This window comes from Mus caroli, unplaced genomic scaffold, assembly GCF_978045245.1.
Source record: "Mus caroli unplaced genomic scaffold, Mus_caroli_1 scaffold_9, whole genome shotgun sequence".
Lineage (NCBI taxonomy): Eukaryota > Metazoa > Chordata > Mammalia > Rodentia > Muridae > Mus > Mus caroli.
The window spans coordinates 40,444,879-40,469,306 of record NW_028227264.1 but is presented as its reverse complement, the minus strand read 5'-3'; the positions used below and the strand labels follow the sequence as shown (position 1 = coordinate 40,469,306).

The window sequence follows — 24,428 nt, the reverse complement described above, 5'->3', positions numbered from 1 at the left end:
GATGGACTTCGATGAAGAGAAGAGTCTGGCGGAAACCTGCCACATCAGACTCTACCGAAGCAGTTGTTATGTGCCAGGGACCCATAAATGGCCAAAAACTACTGGCAGCCCACCTGGGCGAACCATGAACACTGCTGAACTGTCAGACCTGCTGGCTGAGTCTTTTGTTACACCTTCTTTCACCTGCAGTGACAAACAGGGTCTGAATGAACAGATTCCAAAGTCCCTTTAGCCTGTGGAGTGCCCGTTTATGGAATTTTCCATTCATGCTGCATGCTTACCTTTCTTTAATACGTGTGTGTGGTGTGTGTGTGTGTGTGTGTGTGTGGTGTGTGTGTGTGTGTGGTGTGTATATGTGTGTGTGGTGTGTCTGTGTATGTGTGTGTGTGGTGTGTCTGTATATGTGTGTGTGTGGTGTGTGTGTGTGTGGTGTGTCGGTGAGTCTGTGTGTGTGTGTGGGGGGGGGGGGGTCTGGTGGCCTTCCTTCCACGTTATTAGCTTGTCTATGATGGTCCTTGCTCAGCTCATGCTTAGGCAGCCATCTTGATAAGACGTCATGGGGGTTGCTTCTGACATTTCTAGGAGACAGTTTCACATGTAACTCCCAGTTCTTCTGACACACAGTCTTCCCTCCCCCCTTTAATGACCGCTGAGCCTGAGTGACAGAGTGGTGGTGTAGATGCATCACTTAGGCCTAGGCTTCACAACTGCATTTTGATTGGTTGTGGTTTTCTGTAAAGGACTTCACCTGTCCCAAAGAGACATTCATTTACTTGGTGAGCGATTAGAACTCTACTCAGATTCTAGAGAAGGGTGTGCGGGATCGTGTTTCCCTTGGATAGGTTCTCTTACAACTCTTCTGGCCCCTCTCTGGGCGACAGATAGTACACTGCTGCCCGTGTTCTTTATTAGGAACTTCCTGTTTACCCTGCAATCCGTGAAATGGATTAATACCCAGCATATAGCACTACTAAGACAGCACCCTCCTGTAGAATGCAGTCATTAGAGAAGCTGCTTTATGCCACGCATGCTCGGCCTCCTTAGCTCACCACAGCCCAGGGAACAGTCTGATATTACACAGTCTAGATTAAGTTTAAATGAGTGACCCAGTGGAAACTCTTTCAGAAGACGAAATGCCAGTGTGTAGCTGGTGAGTCTATTCATTGGAGATTTTTTATGTAGATTTTGGAGATGTCTGGTGGTCATCTGTCTGTGTAATTGGTACCTAGCAGTGTCCTGGACTCATTGGTTGATTCATTTGAATGTTTAGCAATGTCATTAGGCTGCTTTTGCATCCTGTGGTTTTGAATGAGGAAAAAAAAATCCTGTAAAACCAGTATAGTGAAACACTGCAGATGCAGTAAGGTTATGATGTGTGGCGAGGAGCTGCACATAGTGGTGAGGGTAGAGTTGGCATGGAGCAGCCACACATGCTGGTGAGACTGCAATGTGGGGTAGCGAGCTGCACATACAGGTGAGGTTGTAGTGTGGAAGGCGGCTCCCCAGAGGCTCCACGTTAGCTGAGCTTCAGTGGTGTGTGGAGACTGGGACGCTCTTGGCCTGAGTCACTGCAGAACTGGCGGTGTTGGACTCCTTGTTCCTATGAAGGGACATTCATCAGTTGCTTTGTAGTTGCCAGCGTTGGGTACGTGGCATTGGTCTCTGTCCACAGCTTCTTTCACCTTGACTCACGGTGTTGGGATAATTAACACAGAGAGCTGCCTTCTCCCTCCCTGCCTTTCCCGAGAGTGTAACTGATTGTACCCACAGGTTGGCATATACCCAGAGCTCCCCAAAAGCACATCACTTCTGAAATAACAAGATATCAGAGAACAGGTTTTCTGAGTTGTGCCATCCAGTTGAGCTAAAGACAGTTGTGTTTGTGTGGTGCTCAAGCCGGCAGAGTTCACTGGAAGGGAGCAGGAATCTGGCTTCCTGGATTTGAGCTGTGGGCTGTCATGTCAGGTTGGACCCATTACCCAGCACTCCCCACCCATCCCTTCAGTGTACTTGTACTGCAGTGGTTTCTGCTGCCTCGAGCTTTGATGCCCGAAGAGGAGCAGCCACATTTGTAACAGTAATGCAGTTTCTCCTGGAGTTTTCGATTGAGCTTAAGCAGAGCACCCTGCCTGTTCTCACTTGCAGGCCCAAGACATCATATTTTAAGATTCACGTAATTTTGAAGCAGGCTAATCTTTCTCTCTGGCTTAATAATAGGCTAATTAGATGTTTTAAATAGTATAAAGTGAGGTCCCTGTTTCGGATTAAGCCTCGTCCTAGCAGTCCAGAGTACTTGAAGACATTTGCCCGATGTGTCTGGCATGAGGATCTGTGGCACCATACCAGCTCTTCGAGGACCTGATTTCAGACCTCCCACCGACAGCCAGGTAATACTGCTTGGACTCAGTCAGTGGCTAGTTTCCCTCGGCACAGAAGCTACCAGATACGGGAAGTGTTTGTAGCTTAAGCCCTTTGGTCCCTGTTGGTGCGGCCTCCCTCCTCAGTGGGTTTGGTAATTGGGAAAACCCATGGTAGAAGAACTTTGGAGTTAGCCAACAGGCTGGATTCGCAGCACCAAGGCTCACCGGACACACTCTTAAACTTTCTTCTCTCTCAGCTTCCTGCCTGTGGGGAAAAGAAAATGAGATGAGATGTGTCAGGGACTGAGCGTTGGTCCTGGCAAGCAGCGAGCACATGCTCTTCCTTCAGATTGCAGTAAAATACACACTGCTGTGAGTTTCCCTTCGTGTGCACTTGCTTGGCGCCACGGTTTGTTACTTGTGATTTCGAGTGAGTCTCTAAGTAGTGAAGGCCCCATAGCCTTGCAAAATGAACTAAGAGGAAGCTCTATGTCAGCTAGATCTCAGCTGCATCCACCAGGCCTTGCACCACCGACCGACTGGTCTATGCCCTGTCGATTTGTTGGTCTCCCCATCCCTCTACTAGACCCTTCCGTCTGTGTCAGCATGTGCTATCTCCTAATACCCTGGGTGAGACCGAGAACTCGAAAGCAACCTCAGCGCCATTCCAGACTTACCCAGCGGACGCTTACTGCACAGCACAGCACCCGTGAGGCCCTCACCTCCCTCTCACAGCTCACTCACCTTAAAGTGCAGTTCAGACCAGTCCTGTGGCTTCTGCCCCCTTCCCACAGAGCCAGTGATCAGATGACAGCATTCTGAGTACACACTGTAAACCAGGTCCCATACAGGGTTGGTTGGTGGGTGGGTGGATAGATGGATGGATAGGATGGATAGGATGGATAGGATGGATAGGTGGGTGGCTGGAGGGAGGGAGGGATGGGAGGGAGGGACCGGTAGGTGAGTAGATGGATAGGTAAGATAGATGGATTGTGTCTTTGTCTTGTATATCCTGTACTCTGCTCCTTCAGTATACCACTGTGCTGATACTGTTTCTGGGTGACATCACCTTTATGCCTCAAGGCCAGGAGATGGTATGGTCACCTCAGCCCTGTTACCACTTACTAACTGACTGAATCCAAGTCCGGCCTTACAGTCTCATCCCCGTTTTCTTGCACTGTCAATATGGCTGCCGTTTCCCAGTGCCGTATTCCCCTGCATTGTACCAAGTGTCTAATGTCACTAAAGTGACTCTAAACCTTCTGCTATGTCCCTGAGTTCTAGATGTGAGTTTCTAATGTCCATTTTTCATCCGTTTCTATACACAGTATGTTTCCAAACTGGAAAAAGATGTAGCTTTTTTTAAAATCTCAGGTAAAGTTTGGGTTGATAAAATTATGTTGCTAAACACTGCAAAATAAATTTCAAGACTGTTCTGTGATCCCTTGGCTTTGAACTCTCTGATACATCAATTTTATCTGGCTAGATAACCATAGTTTTAAAGGGAATTTCAGCAGCATGTATTTATCAAGTCTCTCATGAGAGAGGGAAACAATTTGAAAACCTCAGGGAAGAATACATTGAAGAGCAGAGTTGGCTGAAAGCTGTGGTCTAACCTGCTCTGTGGAGGAGACATGTGAACTGGGTACCTGTGGCTGTTTCCTTGGTCTGGGGCCCGGACTGTGGAGTGGGAAGTGTGAGGCCCTGGGGAGTGCGGGGAGGAAGAGGGCTGGGCGGCAAGCCGTGGGTGTGGGCAGAGGTGCGAGGCTGCCAGGGTTCTGTGTGTGCCGCAAGTGCAAGCTTGGCTGGAAGGAATGGAATGTTCCCTCTTGCCCTCCAAGAGCAAAAGCAGCTGTGGGACAGCTCGGTGAAAAACCAATGTATATTATTATTATTGTATTCAAATAAAGTCCACGCTAGAAAGCCCACAGCACGGTGTGCGGCAGCATGCTGGCTGCCTCCACGCTAAGGAGACTTTGCTTCCGTGCTAGGATTTTCTCCTCAGCCGCTTCTCCGGCCAGCTCTACCTAAGACAGGCGAGGTGGAGGGCAGTCATGGCTCTGCTAGCACCGCTCTAATCCTGCTATCACTGGCTGTCTGCATGACAACGTAGAACTTGCTTCCAGAGGACATCTGTGGGTAGAGAATTACTGTCAGCAAATTTAGCGGGAAGTCTTGTTTCTAGCTGGAAATACAATCCCTCTGCCAAGTTCTCAACAGCATTTATTTTAGAACATCGTTGTTTTTTAAGGCCCTTTAATGGTTTAAACTTTTAAGACTGTAGACAAGAGTCAGGCTAGAAACAGACAAACTTGTCTTCCAAAGCCAGAGTTGATTGTACAGTCCTTCTCATGAAGGGTTATTTACATTTTTATCCAGCTGAAAGGCTTATTTTTTGGCCACTATAGATAGTCCATGTGAAAAGAATGTTTTCCAGTTTCCAGGCCTGCTGTCACACGCCAGGGTTAGGCTCTGACACTCGTCTTTGTTTTTATTCATCATGGTGGTTAGTCCAGAGGAGATAGAGTCTGGAGATGAATGCAGGTGAGGGCAGAGCCAGCTAAAGGGGACAGTGACAGGGTGAGTCTAAGTCTTGGACTCCAATGATGTCACTGCACTGCTACCAGACCTGAGGCACTGGGAATCAAGCGAGTGGGATGCTCTAGGGGGAGGGGACTTCAGTGGGTTTCAGCGTGACTACTCATTAGCCTAACTGGGGAGGGGGGACTTCAGAATACCCAGGCCTCAACTGGGCCATGGTGGCCCCCTGGAGGCAGAGGCAGGTGTCTCTGAGTTCAAGGCCAGCCTGATCTACACAGTGAGTTCCAGGACAGCCAGGGGTACACAGAGAAACCCTGTCTTGAAAAAACAAAAATTTTTAAAAGTAAAATACCTAGGCCTCACCACAGGTATTGAATCAGACCTCTGGGAAGGGACATGGGTGAGGAAAGTCTACCCTGGGAGTCTCAAACAGGCAGCCAGACTGCAGAATTACTAACGAGTAGAAACCTGGAGTCTCAACTGAAACCTTTGACAGGCCCTGTCCGCCCAGCCAGCGTTTCCTGTAGCTGCCTCTGTATGTGGCACGCCAGCCTCTGCGGCCTCAGAGCTGTCCATGCAGCCATTGCCACCCATAGGTCACCAGGAGCAAATAGTAGAATCCAGGCATCGAACAGCTTTGTTCTAAATAGTCAGTGCCCTCGAGTCAAACACTGGGGCAAACTTAAAACATGGGTTCTGCATGAGAGGCAGATGAACACTGCTGGAGACAAGCCATCTGCAGCGTCTCCCGAGTCTAGTGGGCAGTGACGGGCTCATATGTTGACAGCCATTACACTTTTTGTAAAAAAGAAGAGGAGGGGGAGGAGGAATTAGAATTGTCTTTGCAAAGGAAGGAAGGAAGGAAGGAAGGAAGGAAGGAAGGAAGGAAGGAAGGAAGGAAGGAAGGAAGGAAGAAAGCAGGGCTTTTAAGAGTTAAATTGCACAACCTTTTTATTTTTAAAGTGAGTAGATTTCTCCTTGCTGTTGCTGGGAAAGATAAATTGGAACCACATGTTGCTTCCAGACAAACCCTCTCTGTGTTCCAGGGAAAGCATGTGCAGCTGGTGTCTGGGTTAGCAGAGTTTCCACAAGATAAACATGGCTTGGAAGGAGCTGAGGTAGATGCAGGAGCTGAGGCAGATGCAGTGAGCAGCCGCTAACAAGTGTCTAGTTTCTGGCACTGCACCCTAAAAACTTTTACAAGTTTGTGATCCTTTCTTGGAAGGCACCGCCCTCTCACCTTTTGACTCAAAAGCACACGATGCTCAGAAAACAGTAAGCTTGGGTCCGAGATGTCTGAGTCTGACTGTGAGATCTGTTGTTGAGACTTGTGCTTGGCACTCGGTAGGGAGCATTGCGTGCCGCGCATCATAGCCTCCTCGAAGGGATCCCAGACATAGAGTGCATTTGCTCCTGCCTTCTCCAGAGTGGCAGTTGAGGTCCCCATCACAGCACTGGGCCTGTCTCTTCCATGGCTACCTTCCCTTGCTTGCTGTCCTACCTACCCACTCTTTAAATGAATGGTGGGATTCTCTGCAACTCGAGGCAGCTTCTTGCGACTCCAGTCCTGTTTTGAACCCACCTGTCTTCATCATGATTTGGCATAGTTAAGGGTCATGGACACCTTAGCCTCTGCAGTGAATGCATTTTGCAACAGAAAATTGTTCATTACATGAAGAAAATAATTACCAAAGCGTAATCAGTGCAGTCATCTTTATGTTAATGTCCTCTAGGTGGGTCAGGCAAAGGCAGTGACCCACACAGTGCAGTCAGCATGCCTGAAACATCAATCCCAACAGGTTGCCTCCTCCACACACCTATTTCATGTCTCCTGGAAGGTTGGCCACTAATTGTGGTCACAGTCACGTTGGCCAGTGTGGTTACTAATTAACGACATCACAGAAGAGGAGTAACAAGAAGGACAGGGGTTGTTGTTCTTAGCTTTGCCCCCTTGGACGAACTGTAGGGGTTTCTTGAGGCTTTATAAATGTGTGTTGGAGCCGAGGAAAGTCAACATGGCTGCGTGAGAAGTGGCAGTTTATAACAGACTTTTTGGCCTAGATAACAGGAGCTGCTCACAAGGTCTGGATGGGCGGCTTCTGGGCAGCCTCGGTAACTGACTGTGGTGACGGGATGGCCAAGCAAAACGCATGGTTTTCTAGCCAAGAGCACTTCATGGTGGGCTTCAAGTGTATGTGTGATATAAATGTAGGGTTAGAAAACCCATACTTGACAGAACTAGAGTTTCGTCAAACCATTGTTCATTACCTTCAGTTACCTTTCTCCACATAAAGTAAAACCTCAGAAATTCAGCTCATGTCTTATATAGTAACATAAATTAGTGGGAAGCCACAGTTTGGGGAGGGTTGGTTGTTTTGTTTTGTTTTCCAATATGGGTTTGTTTGTTTTTTTCTCTGTGTAGCCCTGGCTGTCCTGAAATTCTGTCTGTAGACAAGGCTAGCCTTGAACTCAGAGATCCCCTCCCCCCTCTCCTCTTCCTCCCAAGTGCTGGGTTTAAAGGTCTGGGCCACCACCTCAGTCCAGCACAGTAGGGTTTTGTTTTGTTTTGTTTGAGACAGGGTTTCTCTGTGTAGCCCTGGCTGTCCTGGAACTCACTCTGTAGACCAGGCTGGCCTCGAACTCAGAAATCCGCCTGCCTCTGCCTCCCGAGTGCTGGGATTAAAGGCAGTAGGTTATTTTTTAATGGTGGTTTTCCTGAGATTGAATTGGGGAGGACCCTGTGGTCTTACAGGACCTTGCTTTTCACTTGGTACTCGGGAAGGTGTAGAGAAGAACATCTCAGTGCGGATGGTTTACCCAGGTCTTCTCCTCTCTCTCCCTTCCTTTCTGCCTTCTTTCTTTAACTTCTGTTTTCAATAAAACTGAGGTGGCAAAGCTAGCCATTGGACTTCTGAACCCATAAATACATTGGTGGCTGGCTTCTGCCCTGCCAGACATTTGGACGGTAATGGACAGGTGAGCTGTGGTTATTGGTCTTTGTCAGTGTCCCGCCTTCAGATTATGGATTTTATGGTGGCCAGTCTGCATGAAGAGAGGCTGCTGGGACTGGAGCCATTCAGCAAGATGGTGGCCCTGTTTTCATGTTGGCTTAATAAAGTAGCTGGAAAGACCTGTCTGAGCACCATAGATAATGGGCCCCAGGGACTGTGTTCTACCACTAATAACCTTCTAAAATGAGAGGCCACTAGAGGCGGGCTCTCCTTCCTCAGGCGGACTCTCTGTAAGAGCCTGTGGTGGTCCCGCTGCCAGTGTGGCTACTGATCCCTCCTTAGGAAGAACAACAAAATACTTTTCTATAAAGTTCCTACATAAATTTCCAAGTATTTCATAAATAAAGTCACAATAAGATTATCTCTCTGTGTCTATGTTCCTCAGGGTATTTTTCCTGATGTTTTGCACAGGGACATTAAATGGTGACTTCTCACGAACCTGCTGTGGGCCAGTGAAGGGCTGTAGGATAAGCATAGCATGACAGTTGGGAAAGCTGCTCCCCAGTGTCAGAGCTGTGCTCTGGCTGCTCCCTGGTGTCAGAGCTGTGCACTAGCTGGTGGGCTGTGCTGTTTCATGTCTCAGACCCTGAGACTTCACATGCAAAATTACTGATGGGCTGCCTTGCCAAGTTGTGAGGGTTAGAGGCAGTGATTTAAAACCCAAGGTTCAGTAGCCAGCACTGCTATGACCTGGCAGATCTTCACTTTGCAGTTAGAGGCCTGGTCAGGAGGCCAGTCTTCATGCCCCGTCCCTGCCCTGGCTCCCTGTGGTACTGGCCTTGCAGAAACTTGGAATCTGTCTATAGTGTTAGCCACTTGAAATTGTATAAAATTACACATATATGTTGTTGGGGGGGGTGGGGGTAGAGTCATGGCTATCAGAAAATTCATAAAAGATTTCATTGGTCTTTTAGTAAGTTTGGAATTAGGAACAGGAAAATACATTTTAAAAATACCATTCCCTAAAAGATACAGGATCACTGAATGTGTAAGACTGCTCATTTTTGTAAGCATTTGGTGTTTGTGTGAACACTTGGGTGGGAATAATTAGAGGGTGTCTACTTTGTACCCCTAAAGCTTCCAGACTAGTTCACTTTTCACCCTGAAGTCTGTGTTTACATTTCACTAAATACATTGAGTTACCTATGTACTCAGAGTGGGCCTTGCTCTTCTCTGCCAGATGCATGGTAGGAGTGTGCCTCTTATCCACATCATAGAGAAAGCATCCTGTTTCCAAGAAATACAGTTTCTGAACCATTAATACACTGGCCATCATTCTAAACAAACAAATAAATGAGAGGGAAATGGCGTGTCGTCTCCTGGACAACACCTGCTCCACGGGGTTCTCGGGTGCTGTGTCTTACCTGCCTTGGTGGCAGTTGTAGAAAATGGCAGCTGTCAGCAGAATGGCTGGTGCTCTTGGCCCAGCCTGAACTACAGTCTCTTCTTGACTAGGAATACGTATCAGGAATACTTCGTATTTTGAGTTATTTACTTATGACAAAATTCTGTTGACTTTCTGTGTTTTAAAAACAATCTGGTAGAACACATGTATTTGTATCTTCTACATAAATACAGTTGATGATTGCCAAGTCTTTTTAAATGTGACTTTTAGAATTGTTTGTATTTAATATGCAGTATTAGACAATGTCTTTCATCTTTCAACTTGCCAATAAAAACTCATCTGGGCAGCAGGTGCTATTCCAAATGTGGGGATCACTGTCAGCTCTCTTCCTGCTGCACACATGGCAGGTATTTTACAGATTAGAGGGAGCCTGCACCAGCTCTGAACACTCCTTACTCTAGAACTGCACTTCCTAAGAGCAGGAAAGCGCTGGCTGATGGCGTGACTGGCTTCTGAAGCGCATTATCATCTGTCACTGTTAGGTCACCCTGGCAGGGAGGGGTGGCTGGATTTTATCATGACCATAATGAAGACGGGAACCTGCTGTTTTTGCAGACTGATGAAATGATTTGCATGGGGCCATGTGATTGGCCAGTGGCAGAGATAAGTCTGAGCCTGGTTGTCCTTGACAACTGGATGTATCTGCTAAGCCAGAAGGAAGATCCTTACTGTAGGTGCAGATTATTAGGATTTTAAGGGGGTTTGCCCTACTTTGATGGGAGGAAGATTGTTTTAGATATATAGGAAACTTGTGAAATTAGCAGGAATTCACATGGATCCACCATCAAGTGTCCCCTCATAGCACCCTACATAGGAGCCCTGGTATAAGTGCTCTTATAGTGAGCCAACATTTATCATTATTATGAGCTAAGACCTATAAATACTCATCAGACTTCCCAAGTCTTTTCTGATTAAAGCTTTCTTTGGTTGGTTGGTGTTTGTTTGTTTGTGTTCTGTGATGGGATCTCATCAAGGATGCACTGGCTCCCATTGTTACATTTTCTGGTCACTCCGTTGCTGTGGCAGTTCTGGGGAGTACTAAACAGGCTTTTTTGTAAATGCCCTTTAATTGGAGTTCATGTATTTCTTATGATTCATAGGGATTTGGGTTTTGGGAAAAGACTGATGGGAAAGTTGCCGTTTTATCTAGGATACACAGTAACAGTGTGCTGTGTTACCATCAGTTCTGGTCACCCAGGCCACACGGCCTCTCTCAGATCTCTCTCCCCTTTACCTTCTGTACTCTGTGGAAGGAAGTTGCTCAGCCCACCCCTCCTGAGAGTGCAGAGTGTGGCACGTCCTAAGCGAGGTTCTCTGCTCTGTCTTATCCCTGACATCTGCCCTGCCCAACCTGGTGGATTGTGAAACTTTGGTGGCAGGGCTCCCTGGATGGAACATGTAAAACTTTCTGATAGAAGCCTTTAGGAGCTAGCTGCTGGCTCTATACTTACAGAGCCGAGGACAGTACAAGGACAAAACAGACACCCAGGTGACTAGTTTCTCAGAGAGCTGGGAAGTTAGCTGCAAAGTATGGAGAGGGAGTGGCCTGGTCATATCAGTGTAAACTGCAGAATAAGAAACATAATTACAGAAAGCACGCTGTTACCTGGGAACTTGGGCAGTGTAGGTGAGCACCCCAATGTTTTCCTGTTTTCCGGGTCTCCTCCATAGGACAGTCTCTGCCGCCCCAACATGAACCTTTCCACTTAACTTGGTGCTTTGTACCAAGTCAAAAAGATATTTGTAGTTTACAGAAATAATGTTAGCCTATAAAACTGAAGCAGGGCTGGCAAGGTGGTTCAGTGGATAAAAAAGCCATTGCCACCAAACCTGATGGCCTGAGTTCAGCCCCCGGGGCCCACGTGGTGGAAATAAAAGCCAGGCGTGGTTGCGCACGCCTTAAATCCCAGCACCCCAGCACTCGGGAGGCAGAGGCAGGCGGATTTCTCAGTTCGAGGCCAGCCTGGTCAACAAAGTGAGTTCCAGGACAGCCAGGGCTATACAGAGAAACCCTGTCTTGAAAAAAACAAAACAAAACCAAAACAAAACAAAAAACTCAACTCCCACAAATTGGGTACCCCTCCCCCCCAATGTGCGTGTATGGTACCTTCCTTTCCCTCCTAAAAGTTATAAGAAATGTTTTGTTTGTTACTCAGGTTGTTTGTTCTTTAGAAACGGAAGACTCCGAATGTCTGTTTGGACTGGACCTTCCCGCTCACAGTCCTTTCTCTTTCTCCACAGAACTCCATCCGGCACAACCTGTCCCTGCACAGCCGCTTCATGCGGGTTCAGAATGAAGGCACCGGCAAGAGCTCTTGGTGGATCATCAACCCCGATGGGGGAAAGAGCGGGAAGGCCCCCCGGCGGCGTGCTGTCTCCATGGACAACAGCAACAAGTACACCAAGAGCCGAGGCCGGGCCGCCAAGAAGAAGGCGGCCCTGCAGGCTGCCCCAGAGTCGGCAGACGACAGTCCTTCCCAGCTCTCCAAGTGGCCTGGCAGCCCCACGTCCCGCAGCAGCGACGAGCTGGATGCTTGGACCGACTTCCGCTCGCGCACCAATTCCAACGCCAGCACCGTGAGCGGCCGCCTGTCACCCATCCTGGCAAGCACGGAGCTGGATGACGTCCAGGACGATGATGGACCCCTGTCCCCCATGCTGTACAGCAGCTCTGCCAGCCTGTCGCCCTCCGTGAGCAAGCCGTGTACCGTGGAGCTTCCGCGGCTGACGGACATGGCCGGCACCATGAATCTGAACGATGGGCTGGCCGAGAACCTCATGGACGACCTGCTGGATAACATCGCGCTCCCGCCATCGCAGCCATCGCCTCCTGGCGGGCTCATGCAGCGGGGCTCCAGCTTCCCGTATACCGCCAAGAGCTCCGGCCTGGGCTCCCCAACCGGCTCCTTCAACAGTACCGTGTTTGGACCTTCGTCTCTGAACTCCTTACGTCAGTCACCCATGCAGACTATCCAGGAGAACAGACCGGCCACCTTTTCTTCCGTGTCACACTACGGCAACCAGACACTCCAAGACCTGCTCGCTTCAGACTCACTCAGCCACAGCGACGTCATGATGACCCAGTCGGACCCCTTGATGTCTCAGGCTAGCACCGCCGTGTCCGCCCAGAATGCCCGCCGGAACGTGATGCTTCGCAACGACCCAATGATGTCCTTTGCTGCCCAGCCTACCCAGGGGAGTTTGGTCAATCAGAACTTGCTCCACCACCAGCACCAAACCCAGGGCGCTCTTGGTGGCAGCCGTGCCTTGTCAAATTCTGTCAGCAACATGGGCTTGAGTGACTCCAGCAGCCTTGGCTCAGCCAAACACCAGCAGCAGTCTCCCGCCAGCCAGTCTATGCAAACCCTCTCGGACTCTCTCTCAGGCTCCTCACTGTATTCAGCTAGTGCAAACCTTCCCGTCATGGGCCACGATAAGTTCCCCAGTGACTTGGACCTGGACATGTTCAATGGGAGCTTGGAATGTGACATGGAGTCCATCATCCGTAGTGAACTCATGGATGCTGACGGGTTGGATTTTAACTTTGACTCCCTCATCTCCACACAGAACGTTGTTGGTTTGAACGTGGGGAACTTCACTGGTGCTAAGCAGGCCTCATCTCAAAGCTGGGTACCAGGCTGAAGGATCACTGAGGAAAGGGGAAATGGGCAAAGCAGGTTAGTGCCCCACAATGCAATGGGAAAGCATTGCCGTGATGGGTGGGGTGGGGGGAGTGGGGAGGTGACTCCAATCCTGACAGCCCACGCAGCAATCAGGACTCCCAGCCAGTTCATCGTTCATCAGAGTTTTACCTGTAAACAAGACCGGGCTCACAGCTGTCAGTAATAAAAAGAACACCCAAATATTCAAAAAGCTCGCTCTTTACGTCCTCTGTTGTCACTATGAGGCAGGTTCTCCTACCCTCTGTGTGTGGGTTGATGATAAGAGAAGGAAAGGGGAGGAAGGTCATAGGTCAAAGGTCACAGGGAAACACACCAGCCGGAGGAGTTTCTTAAAAAGGCTCACATCTAGCGCTGGTTTAATCTCTTGTGTGATGGTTCTTCACCCCCTAGGAAAGTAGTGTTTTGCGCTAGGAAAGCATTAATGGCGTGTTCTTAGATCACCACCTCGTTGATAGCAGAGACCCTTTGCAGAAAGGACAGGAGGGATTGTGGGAAGAGTTTAGAACCAGCTGGTGCTGTGATGTCGTGAGAAAAAGCAATGGACTTGGGCAGGTGGGACACACCTATAGTCCCAGCACCTGGAGGCAGAGCACTTGCAGATGTCGAGGCTACATAGTGAGGCCCTGAAGGTCCAGTCAGCTCCTGAGTCTGTCTGTCTCGGTCTGCCTGTCTGTCTCTCTCTCTCTCTCAGTTTATACAGTGGGATTAGTGGTCCTACCAGTCCACAGAGCTATTGTAAGAGTCAGATGCACAAAAGAGTGTGAAAGAGTTTTGTAAAACTTCAGGTCGGACGTACCAAGGGTAGTTGAGTGAGTGTACTGACTGACAGATGAGCAAGCCGGGAACCACAGAGGTTAAATACTTTGCCCAGGTCACACAGTTTGTCCCAGAGACTACACGTCTTAAGTGGCTTGATTCATATTTTCTGTAAATGGTTTTTTTTAAAAGGCACTGTGGACTGAGCCAGCATGCAGCTGTAGACCGAGCTACCCTGAACTCTTCTCCTGCCTTGGGGAGGGGAGGCTTGCTCTTTATGCCAGCTGGTTTGTCTCAGTGTGGCCTCACATGCCCGGGGTTGAAAGGCTCTGCACCCTCAGCTCCCATTTTCTTCTGTTTTTAATTTCAATCTCAGCAAGCTGTTTACCTCCTCCTTCAAGCTGCACAAAAGAGAAAAGGAACTCACAGCCCTAAGCCCCGCCCAGCCTTGTTAGCCCTCTCCCTGGTGCAGGTATCATAAGGGTCTGCTAGAGCAAGCAAGCTCCTGAGCTCACTGAAGCCCTCCTGGTAGCTGTCCAGGGGAGTGTCAGAGCATCCCTGGGCTAAGCATCTCAGTGTTCCCAGGCCCAAGAGGGCTCCCGATGGATGCCCAGACCTCACTTAGTAGTCCTTAGTAGCCTGGAGCCGGGAGAAGACCATAGTGGAAGCTGAGTAGAGTGACCTTGGCAGCCGGTTACTCCCGGACCTGTTGGGTCATGGAGAATTGACTTTAGAGATGTAGGTAGATTCTGAGGTTTGTCTCCAGTGAGGAAGACTGTGGTTGTGGTTTCTGACATGAGAATGTTGAATTTGTCATTGTAAGTAGACACCACTTCCCTGTTCACCAAACCTGAGAGAAAATGCCCTACCAGCTTTTGTCTGTTTCAGTTGGATGTTTCTAGTTAAACAGCATGCTCTGTGTGTGTGTGTGTGTGTGTGTTGGTGTTGTGTTTATCAAAGTTATATGGAAATCTGTTAAGGGAGATTTAAATATATGATAGCCTTCAATTTTATTAGTGCTAAATTTCTGATTGGAGGCAATCCATTTCATCATTTTACCCCAGTGGAACTTCAGGTTGTTATTTAGCTTTTTAGGACATTTCAAGGAAAGTAGATTAAAGAGGATTTTTTTTTTCCTGTTAAATAAAGTCAGGCTGGCAGGATGGCTTACCAGTGCTTGCCAGACAAGCAGGGGGATCTGAGCTGGAGCCCAAGAACCCATGACATACGAGGAGAACCAGCCCCAGAAAGTTGTCCTGACTTCCACACTCACAGTAGATGCCAGTGCCCACACTTGCACACGTTAGACACTTACTAGCAAAATAAATAAGTTACACAATAATAGTAAAACATAATAAAGGTTACAAAATAAATAAAAATTACAGCACTCAGGTAATCCCAGCACTTGAGATGCTAAGGCAGGAAAGTCAAGAGTTTAAAGTCTGCGTGGATATACATAGTAGACCCTTTATACAAACGAAATAGACTGTAGATAAATTCACTAAATTTTCCCGAGAACAGTATGTCTTGGGTCAGGGAAGAAACGTCAGGGTGGAGGTGAGGAAAGGGTACTTTCGGGAGCCCTGTCTCCTGAAAGAGAAAGAGCTTCCATCTTGCTTTAGAATGAATTCTGTCAACTATCATGGGCACAGTGTGACCCCAGAAGTACTACAGGTTGAGTTTCGTTTTGTTTTTTAACTTTGAAACTTAGCTTGTTTCCACTTTATTAAAGGCAGACTCTCAGCCTCACCTTCCCTGACGAGTCTCCCCAGCTCCAGAGCCCCATCCTTCTGGTTTGCTGCTGCCTTGGTATTTTTCCACACTGGTTTGCAGTGTGCCGACCCAAGGTCATGTAGCCCCATTGAGGCTAAAGGAGCAGCCCCGGCCAGGTGACATTTTACTGAAGAACCTCTGTGACAGGCTCTGGAGATCTGGGAGTCTGATGTGTAGCATTCAGTGTGTTGGTAGTGTCCCGTCCTTCCGCCATGCTTGTGGACTTTTCCATGTACAGGAGCAGGAGACAGTACTTGGTGGCTGTAGTCTGGGCTTCCAGTGAGCCCTCGTGAGCTTGACAAGACCCATGCCGGATAACTTAGCATGCCTTAGCATGCTGGAGTTTCTTGGTCATCCCTGTCTACAATCTCACTGTTACACATTTTCCACTTGTTTTTACTATGACATAAAAATAAGGCCCTGCTACTTCAGGAGCTCCAAAGGTCAAAGGTCAGGCTGAACTCAGATGCCAGCTTCTTGTTAACAGTCCAGCAAGACCTCTCCTTTAGTTCGTGCTTGTCTTCGAGGGCCAGTTTCTCAGATGAGCACCCACCTCAGCACATTGTCCCTGGGCTCTACTCTGAGGGGACCTGCAGGTGAAAACACCTCTGCAGCTCACCCAGAGTTGCACAGGGTCCCTGTGGCGGAAAGACTGAGCTTCGCAGACGGGTCTGTGGAATGGTGTCATGCCATTTGTCTCTGGGTCTCACCAGGCTTACTTACACAGAGGGACAAACGTTTATACCTCCCCTGCAGAGCCCCCCTTTTGTAAGAACCATCGTGTGGGGCACGATGTTTTCTCCCATGATCCCGTATGGCAGACCACAGGAAGCACCGAGTCAGCCTTACACTGTTTGCAGAAAGGAGCCGCTTTCCTTGACAGCCAACAGTAGTTTAGGTTTCTTTACATGCCTTCTGGGGCTTTGCAAAGTCCTGCTTGCCATTTTGGGAGTACACATTAGAGAGGCTGTCAAAGAGAAATTCTGCCGCATGGGCTGGTGAGGTTTGAAGCCTTACCAAAGTGTTCCTTTAGCATCTCTGAAGCCAGGCGGTGGTGGCGCACACCTTTATTTAATCCCAGCACTTGGGAGGCAGAGGCAGGCGAATTTCTGAGTTCACTACAAAGTGAGTTCCAGGACAGCCAGGACTATAACAGAGAAACCCTGTCTCAAAAAACAAAAAACAAAAGCATCTCTGAAGGGGCGTCTAACAGGCCGCACAGTTCCCTAGGCTGCGGTCAGGCTTCACTGTAGGAGAAGCCTTGCCTCCCATTGTTTGGAAGCCAGAGCCATCCTGAGCTATTCCACTGCTTGTAGGAAAGAAACCTGGCTCTTCCGTGTCCTCACCATCCCGACAGGCACCCAAGGGGGTGGGGGTCTGACCTCTAAGGGCTGGTGGTCGCTTGTTTTGCATAACACGAAGACAGGAAATCCAGTCACCATGCTGTGGCTCTGGCAAGCCTCAGTTGGGTGAACACCTGAAAGGTCAGGCTGTCTTCGAGGTGTTGCCCCGGTGCTAAGGACTGCTCTGTGGACTGAGGAACTGCTGGGCTACAAGAGTCTGGTCTGCTTTTGTCTCCTCCCCTCCCAGCAAGAGACATGGCCCTTCCTCTAACCCCAGATCTTCTGTTTGTTTAGTGACCTCTTAAGCCTATGGTGTTCATTTGTTGAAGGGCAAGAGTCTTTGGTCATGATGTCTCCGGGTAATGCCAGTGTTTGTAGAGAACAGGCTCTAATTGTCAGTCTCCATTTGATTGAAGGTTTCTGTGCCGCTGCCGTGTCCCCTTTCCCTTCTCCCCCTCCCCCCTCTCCTGTCCCATTCTTTCACCCTCTTCCTGGTGAAAGGATTCTAGCCCATACATTTTCTTTCTTTTTTTTTTTTTCCAGCTAAATATTTATCTCTGGAGTATTTGATTTGGTTCCTTAGGGAAGTTAATGGCCAAGGAGACCCCAGCCAGAGTCACTCTTAGACTTAGGTTCAAAGTCAAAATCCTAACTCTCTCTACGGGACCTCTAGTACAGAACATGGCCCAGAGGCTCACTGGAGCATCCGTTGATCCTTTGTATGTTTGGAAATGATCAGAAAGCCGTGCAGACCAACAGTCATAAATAGTCAAAAATGTGCTGATGGGCCAGTTAGGCGGTGGAGGTGGAACACTAGCTGTCATTGAGGAAAGAGGACTTTGGTGAACCATCTTCTGTGCCTGGGACCTGGCCCCTCAGTGAGGTGGTGTCTCCACTCCACCCACCTTCAGGAGGTCGTGAGTGTCTCACCCTGCATGCTGTCATAATTCACCCCACCTCACCCCAGGGTCACACCCAGGCAAGGTAAATAGGAACTATTCAGGTCATGGCTTAGGTCTGTGAACATTTCTTCAAGGCCCCAGTTCTCTTCTGTAGATGGTGGATCTCTTCCTGTGACAGCAGCTTGAGACTGAGCAGCAAGACCTTTAATGGTGGGATTTGAGGGCTTTATATGGTGGGGTGTACAGAAACACAGGAAGACTGATTCCATGGGTGAGAGTCCGTTGACTGTTAATATGCCCCTTTTACTCAGTTGCATCTTACAAGAAACAGGAGTTTTCTTCCTGGGAAGCATTATCAATCTGCACTTGTGCTCCACAAGCTGAAGACTCTGCTGGGCGCGGGAGGTCCTAGAGCCTGCAGCATCAGGAAGACCCTGGGGATTGCGGTGGGCAGGGAGGAAAGTAGGGGCCGGCCACTCAAAGAGCCTGGCTCCTTCACTTAGCTAAGGCTTCATGCGAACCTGTTTTGTTTTGTGTTTTTACTTTAAGCTCTCCTTGGGAACACTGTATTTCAGTCACAGGGATTTGTGCTGCTCGAGAGCAAACTCTGTGTCTAAGGCGATGCTCCTGAAATAGCGAGTGTTCCTGCTTTCAAGGAATTCAGTGTTGGGATCTCAGAGTGTGGGTAGGCATCCTGGGCACTTGATGTTTGTGCCAGATGTAAGGCACAGGTGGAGAACATCTGGGGAAGGCAGAGTGAAGGGCTGTGCAGCGGCTCACCTAGATAGGAGGAGAGCAGGCTGGACGGAGTGTCCCCAAGGTGACCCCCAGGAGAGAGTGGTGGAGAGTGTGGAGGATCCCGCAGGTCTTTGCCAGTTAAACTTTGGGGTACAATAGTTGAGGGTGATTAACTCCTACAACCACCACATCCTCTCAGAAAGTAGTTCCTTTTGGTTGGTTGATTTGGGTTTTGCTGGTGGTGTTTGTGTTTGAGACAGGATCTCACTATGTAGGTGGCCTAAAACTTGCAGTGTAGACCAGGCTATCCTTGAACTCACGTGATCTGCCTTCCACTGTCCCCTAGTACTGGGATTAAAGGCATGTGTCACCACACTTGGCAAAAGTAGTTCTTTTAAAAGACCAGAATCCCAACTTGGCATATTATTCTATGAGTCGGAAGCTTCTAAGAATCAACTGCATATGCAGTCTACAGCTTTGCCGTCCCGTCTGCACGGAGAGGTTCTTGCCATCCCTCAAGGCAGAGACAGGCTGTCCTCTGCATTCTTTAGCCTCAGTGATTCCTGCCACAGCTCTCTGTCCTCAGCTGTGAAGTTTGAAGATTGCTGCTTCTCTCAGTTTCCCTGCATTTTGTCAGCTCAGCACAAGAGGCTAGCCAACGGGACAGGCAGACAAGTCTAGGCGTCAAAGTGTCCTGGAAACCAGAGGCTCTTGAGGTGCTCTCTCTGTCTTCTCAGCCAGGCCTGGAAGCTTTCCCTGACACCTGGAAAGCTCCAGCGTGCTGAGGAGTAGAGCACATTACAGTCCAGCCCAGTGTGTCACCAGTCTCACTGCAAGCTGTGCTTTCTGTCTTTCAGCATGTATAGATCCGTGCCTTTCCCATGGTTAACAACACTTAACTGTCTGTGTCCTGGTTCAGCCACCTGAACTCAATAAGCCAACTATCAGAGACAAATAGGTAGTAAAGAGCCCAAAGGGGGCGGATTATTCATTGAGGCCATGTTGGGAAGAGGGACGAAGGAGCCAGAGACTTCCCCAGGTCTTGTGTCGGGCATGCTGACTGACAGTGGAGCTAGGGTTCAAACTGAATGTAGGAGGTGCTTTGCTCAGCAGCCCGAGGACTGCCTCCCCTGCGAGGTCTCTGACCAGTTGTAAATGTTGCTCTTGGAGATAAGTTCGCCCCTGGCTGACCTCAAGGGCATTTCCTCTCCTGCCGGAGGTTCCTGGGGAGAGTCTAATTTCTTGGGGTCCAATCTCTCAACAGTCAGCCCAAGAGGCAGCACAAACCTCCCTCAGAGCACACCCATCCCTCCAGACAGGTTGGTTTCACAAGGTCCAGCTTTCCTTCCGGAGAGCTTTGTCACCAAACAAACCTGCCCTCCCCTGCAATTAGAACCTCCTTGCCTGCCTGTCCCTCAGAGTGCTCACTGCCTGTCACAGCTCCATGGCAGCGTTTGCCAAGATGGAGCTTTATACAGATGGTTACCTCCTAAGTCCCCTCTCTGGCCAGCATTGCATGGCCAGTCGTAGGCCAGGGATGGGACGTGCAGAAGCCAAGCCCCAGATATACTGCCTGCCTCTGGGTTTCCCTTGCTTTTTCCTGTGATGCATTGTGTTTACCTGTGGAGTTGAACTCCACAGGAACGTGTCAAAGTGCGGTGTAGCATTTGGGTCTGGCTGCCTCTGTGCTCCAGCAAAAAAGCATTAAGTCTACAACGCACAACGGTTCTCTGAACTCTGAGAGGCCGTCCTGTCCATCAGAGGATCTCTTCCTTGTCCATGCTGAATGTTCCATGCTTGGTTCCCCAGTTTGACCATGGGGTTACAGGCTGTCCTGAAACTCTGTTTCCAAGCATGATGATCACAGTGCCTCACTGTACCTTGCAGTTCAGGCAGACAATTAAAATCCCAGCCAAGAGATAGTTGCTAACTAAGCCTCATGGATCTGGGAGCCTAAGAATTCCATCCATTGCTCCTTCTCAGCTCTCATAGCATATTAGTATCAGGGTCTTCATTTCTTCTCTGCCAAGAAGATATAAAAATGCTGCTGACACACACACACACACACACACATACGGCTTTGTGTCGTGAGGTTACTCGGTTGTGGATGACGAGCCGTGGGAACCGTTACTGCTCCGAGTCCAAGTTCAAGTGGCTTGGGTTGTTCTGTTTGATGTCGTTTTGGAGGCCTCTCCCACTCTTAGAACATCCTGTGACTTGGTGGTGATAACTAGGCAGAAAGCTGCCTTCCCCATAGATGCCAGGGTTACAAAGGGACTACCTCTCACCAGGTGACAGCACCCACAGATGTTTTTAGAATACACCTGACTTCTGTGGTCTCCCACTTCATTCCCCTTGACTCAGTAAAGAACTTTTAAAGCTTATCTAGGAGACAGGAGGCCTTCGTCTTCCTCCTCCCCGTGGAGGTCACCATGACGCCTGACGGCGTGTCCGGTTAATTGGTGGTCCATTGTTTAGTGACTGCAGAGGCGCAGCAGTGAAGCCTGCCAGCCTCGGCTTTCTTTTCATCCTAAAGTCTGGCTGGGGGAGGGGGCTGTTGCTGTTGTTTTTGTTTTTAAGGTCCAGGAGCATCAACCCATACGGAATCCTTACAGCTAACTAAACCAGCGTGAACGCCCAGAAAACCCATGAAACTTCACACTCATCCAGGCATCACTGAGTCCTCAGCCGTGGCTGGCTCTGTCCCATTGCTCCCCTACTTTTTCGGTTCCTGAATGATGGACAGGTGGGAGGCAGCCGTGAGCTGCAGAGGCTGCTAGGGCGTCAGAGGGGCTCCTTCCGCGGTTCGCCGGAGTCCTCCACGCAGCCTTTTCGGGATGATTGTGTTTCTCTTTCGCCTCTGTCTGGCTCCTTTACACTCTTCCTTCTATCACAGCAAAGAGAAACTAAACAAAGCATTGACCTTCCCAAGGGTGACGTGAGGGTTTGCTGTGAGATAGATGTGCAGCTCTGTAGGAGCTGTTTCTGGCCCTGTTGGCTCAACCCAGAGGCAGGGAGGCAGCTTCCTGCACAGGCCTCCTGGGAAGCCTTGCCTGAGCCCCTGGAGGGAACTCCAGCACATAGTGTCACAGGTGGCCCCACCCCACTCTGCAGAAAGGGGAGAATGATGATGATTAGGGCCTCCTCTTTTAATGATGACATTCCCAGAAGATGCTGCGGCTTTGCTGAGGGAATGGGGGTGTGGCGGCTGGGGATTGTTGCTGGTGTGGCTTTGGACTATGGTGGGGCTTCTGACCCAATTTCCAGGCCATGGCCAGTCCTAACGACATGATGACATGTTGGGTAGCTCACTACACCCTGGATGCTTCCCTCCCAGTCTGTACCAGCCCCAGGATCAAAGTGGGCCATATTCAGCCTCTCTTCTTAGGGAATGGAGTGTGTCATCTTCCCATCATGCACTGGTTTTCACAGCAGAATAATTAGCACCAAAGGGAACCAGGGAGGGGTCTGAATTAGGTAATACCTCACCAGGTCTCCCTAGGCAAGCACAGAAAGTCAGGATGGGGAATTAGGGAACTTAGTCCCCTGCTGATCAATGGCATAGTGGTGTTAGGCTGTGATTTATTAGCTCTTATTGGGGTGGAGGGACCTAATCCCTTTGAAAGGACTTTATCTTTGAGACCATGTTGGGTCATGCTTTCAGGGACCCACACAGATGACTGACTTAGAGCAGTCTCATCTCTACCAACGTCCTCATATACTGGTGTCTGGGCGTTATTTTAGCTTTTTCTCCCTCAAAGTCATCGGCCAAAATAAAATTGTCTAGTGGCTTTACACAACAGAATACTAACCCTCACTCCCCCCCCCCCAGGAAAAATTCTCAGACAAACAAGGGGTCTACAGAAAGAGACGGGACTTCTTTTCCCAATTTATAGTTTTTACCAATAAAAAAAAAAACAAGCTTCCTTCTGCTCTCTAGTGCTGTCACCAAAGTCAGTAAGACAGAATACTCAGTCCTGTGAGGTCACAGGTGCTGTCACCAAAGTCAAAAGGATAGGATACTCGGTCACAGGAGGAGTCTTAGAGTCCAAGAGGAGGTGGTGGATACTCTACACTGTGCAGCCAGAGCCTACAGTTTTCTGTTGCTCAGTCCCTTAGGAAGGCGACCTTACGGTGTTGCTTTGCTCTAATGCCTAACCCTGCTTTGCACACCAGGCCAGCCAGCAAGGTCTCCACAGACAACAGATTTTATGTCCTGAGGTGTGGCTTGGTTCCTTTAGCTTCATCTCTGAGTATATACTTTTCTTCTTTTTTTCAAAAATTTATTTATTTTTATTTTATGTTGTGTTAGGAGTGTTGCATATATGTATGTAAGCGGACCACGTGGGTGGTACTTGTAGGGTATCAGAAGAGGGCATCAGATCTCCTGCAGTGGGAGTTGTAGACAGTAGTGGGCTGCCACGTGGAGTTGGGAAGTGAGCCCAGGTCCTCCTGAAGAGCGCCCAGTGCTCTTACCTGCCGAGCCGTCCGTCTGTCCAGCCCTTCTGGATGTACTATCAGTGTTAATTCTCTTAACTTGTCTGAGCTCCCTGAGTTCAGGTGCTCTCGGGGAAACCTCCATGATGACTGTGGAGACAGAATCATGTTATTAACAAGATCGTCTATGAGAGATATGTATTGTATGGTTGGTTTTTTTTTTTAATTCAAAACTTTTAATATTAAAAAAAAAATCTAATTGGTAAGATAGCTCACTTGAATCTTCCACAGTGGAAAGAAAAGCCAGGATTCCCCATGGAGTCTCACCCCTGGGCTGATGGGGAGGACACAGAGGGACCAGCTTGTGTGTCTTAAGCAATCTACATTCCAAAACCTAGACTAAACCCTATTCCGTACCTAGCTGACCCTGACTTAGCAAAACCCCACCGAAAACTTTGCTCCTAGTGTGCCTTTCTCAGTTATCTCCCACAGTGCAGGATCGCATTTCTTTGGGGCTTTTTAACTTCAGGATGCTATAATAAGAATTAAGGTAGTCAGTTCTGTGTTATCCTTAGATGTCAAACCTGAAGCACTTAGCACAGTAGCCTTAGTGCACAGCCCTGGGCTCTGAGGTCAGATAGGCAGGCGTCTGGCTGACCCCTAGCTCCCTCCTCCCTGTGGCTTTCTGAATGCCCTTAATAACTCTGGGTTTCTTTTCTCTTTCAGACCCTCAAACTGACGGAAGACCTACAGAGAAAACCCTTTGCCAAATCTGCTCTCAGCAAGTGGACAGTGATCCGTTTACAGCTTGACACCTTTGAGACTCCCACGCCGCTTCCCTAACCCAGCAGAGACTGTTAGCAGCCCTGGCCCTGGGTGAAGCCCTGACCCGTGGAACAGAACTCTATAACGTATGCAAAATCTAACTCATCTGCAAGTGACCTGCCAGCGTGGACAGCACCCATCAGCACCCCCCACTCCTTCAGAGCACACCGGGACCCCGTTGGCTACTCCGTAGTGTTTTACTATCATGATGGTTTAGGGGATATTTTAAGTGTCATTTTGTGTTTGTTTCCTTTGACCCTCTGAGTTTTCTACACACAGTAACCTGCAGTATTTTTCTGTTGAAAATGTTAACTGTCCTTTCCCTAGCACACTTAAAAGCAGAAGGAAAGTGTTGTATCAGTTCCCAGTCTGGCCTTGAGCATCACAAGCTTTTGAGCCTGTGGGACCCCACAAACTTAACACATTGCATAAACTAACGGGTGGGGGGGGGGGGTGGGGGGCGGGTATTCCTTCTTTTATTTGGTAGAAAATTATCCTTTTCTAAAAACTGAACAATGGCACAACTGCTTGCCCTGCGTGCCCGTCCAGGACCGAACTATGTGTAGGCGAAGCAAACAGAGCCAGGCATCTGACCCAGTAGTTTCCAGTTCTGAGTCAGGGGGTGGTCTGTGGGTGGAGACCTTGATGCCCACT

The 24,428-nt window shown here is 49.0% G+C and overlaps 1 protein-coding gene across 2 annotated transcripts in view; it reads left to right on the top strand.

Annotated features, from left to right (window-relative positions):
• Foxo3 (forkhead box O3) overlaps window positions 1-24,212 on the top strand; it is a 93,352-nt gene extending 69,140 nt beyond the window's left edge. For both annotated transcript variants that reach the window (XM_029482566.2, XM_021173587.3), the window contains exons 3-4: window positions 11,559-12,994; window positions 23,676-24,212. In XM_029482566.2, the coding sequence (XP_029338426.1) occupies window positions 11,559-12,959 (1,401 nt within the window). In that variant the 3' untranslated portion in view covers window positions 12,960-12,994; window positions 23,676-24,212. The remainder of the gene's footprint in view (window positions 1-11,558; window positions 12,995-23,675) is intronic.
• The last annotated feature ends 216 nt before the right edge of the window (window positions 24,213-24,428 follow it).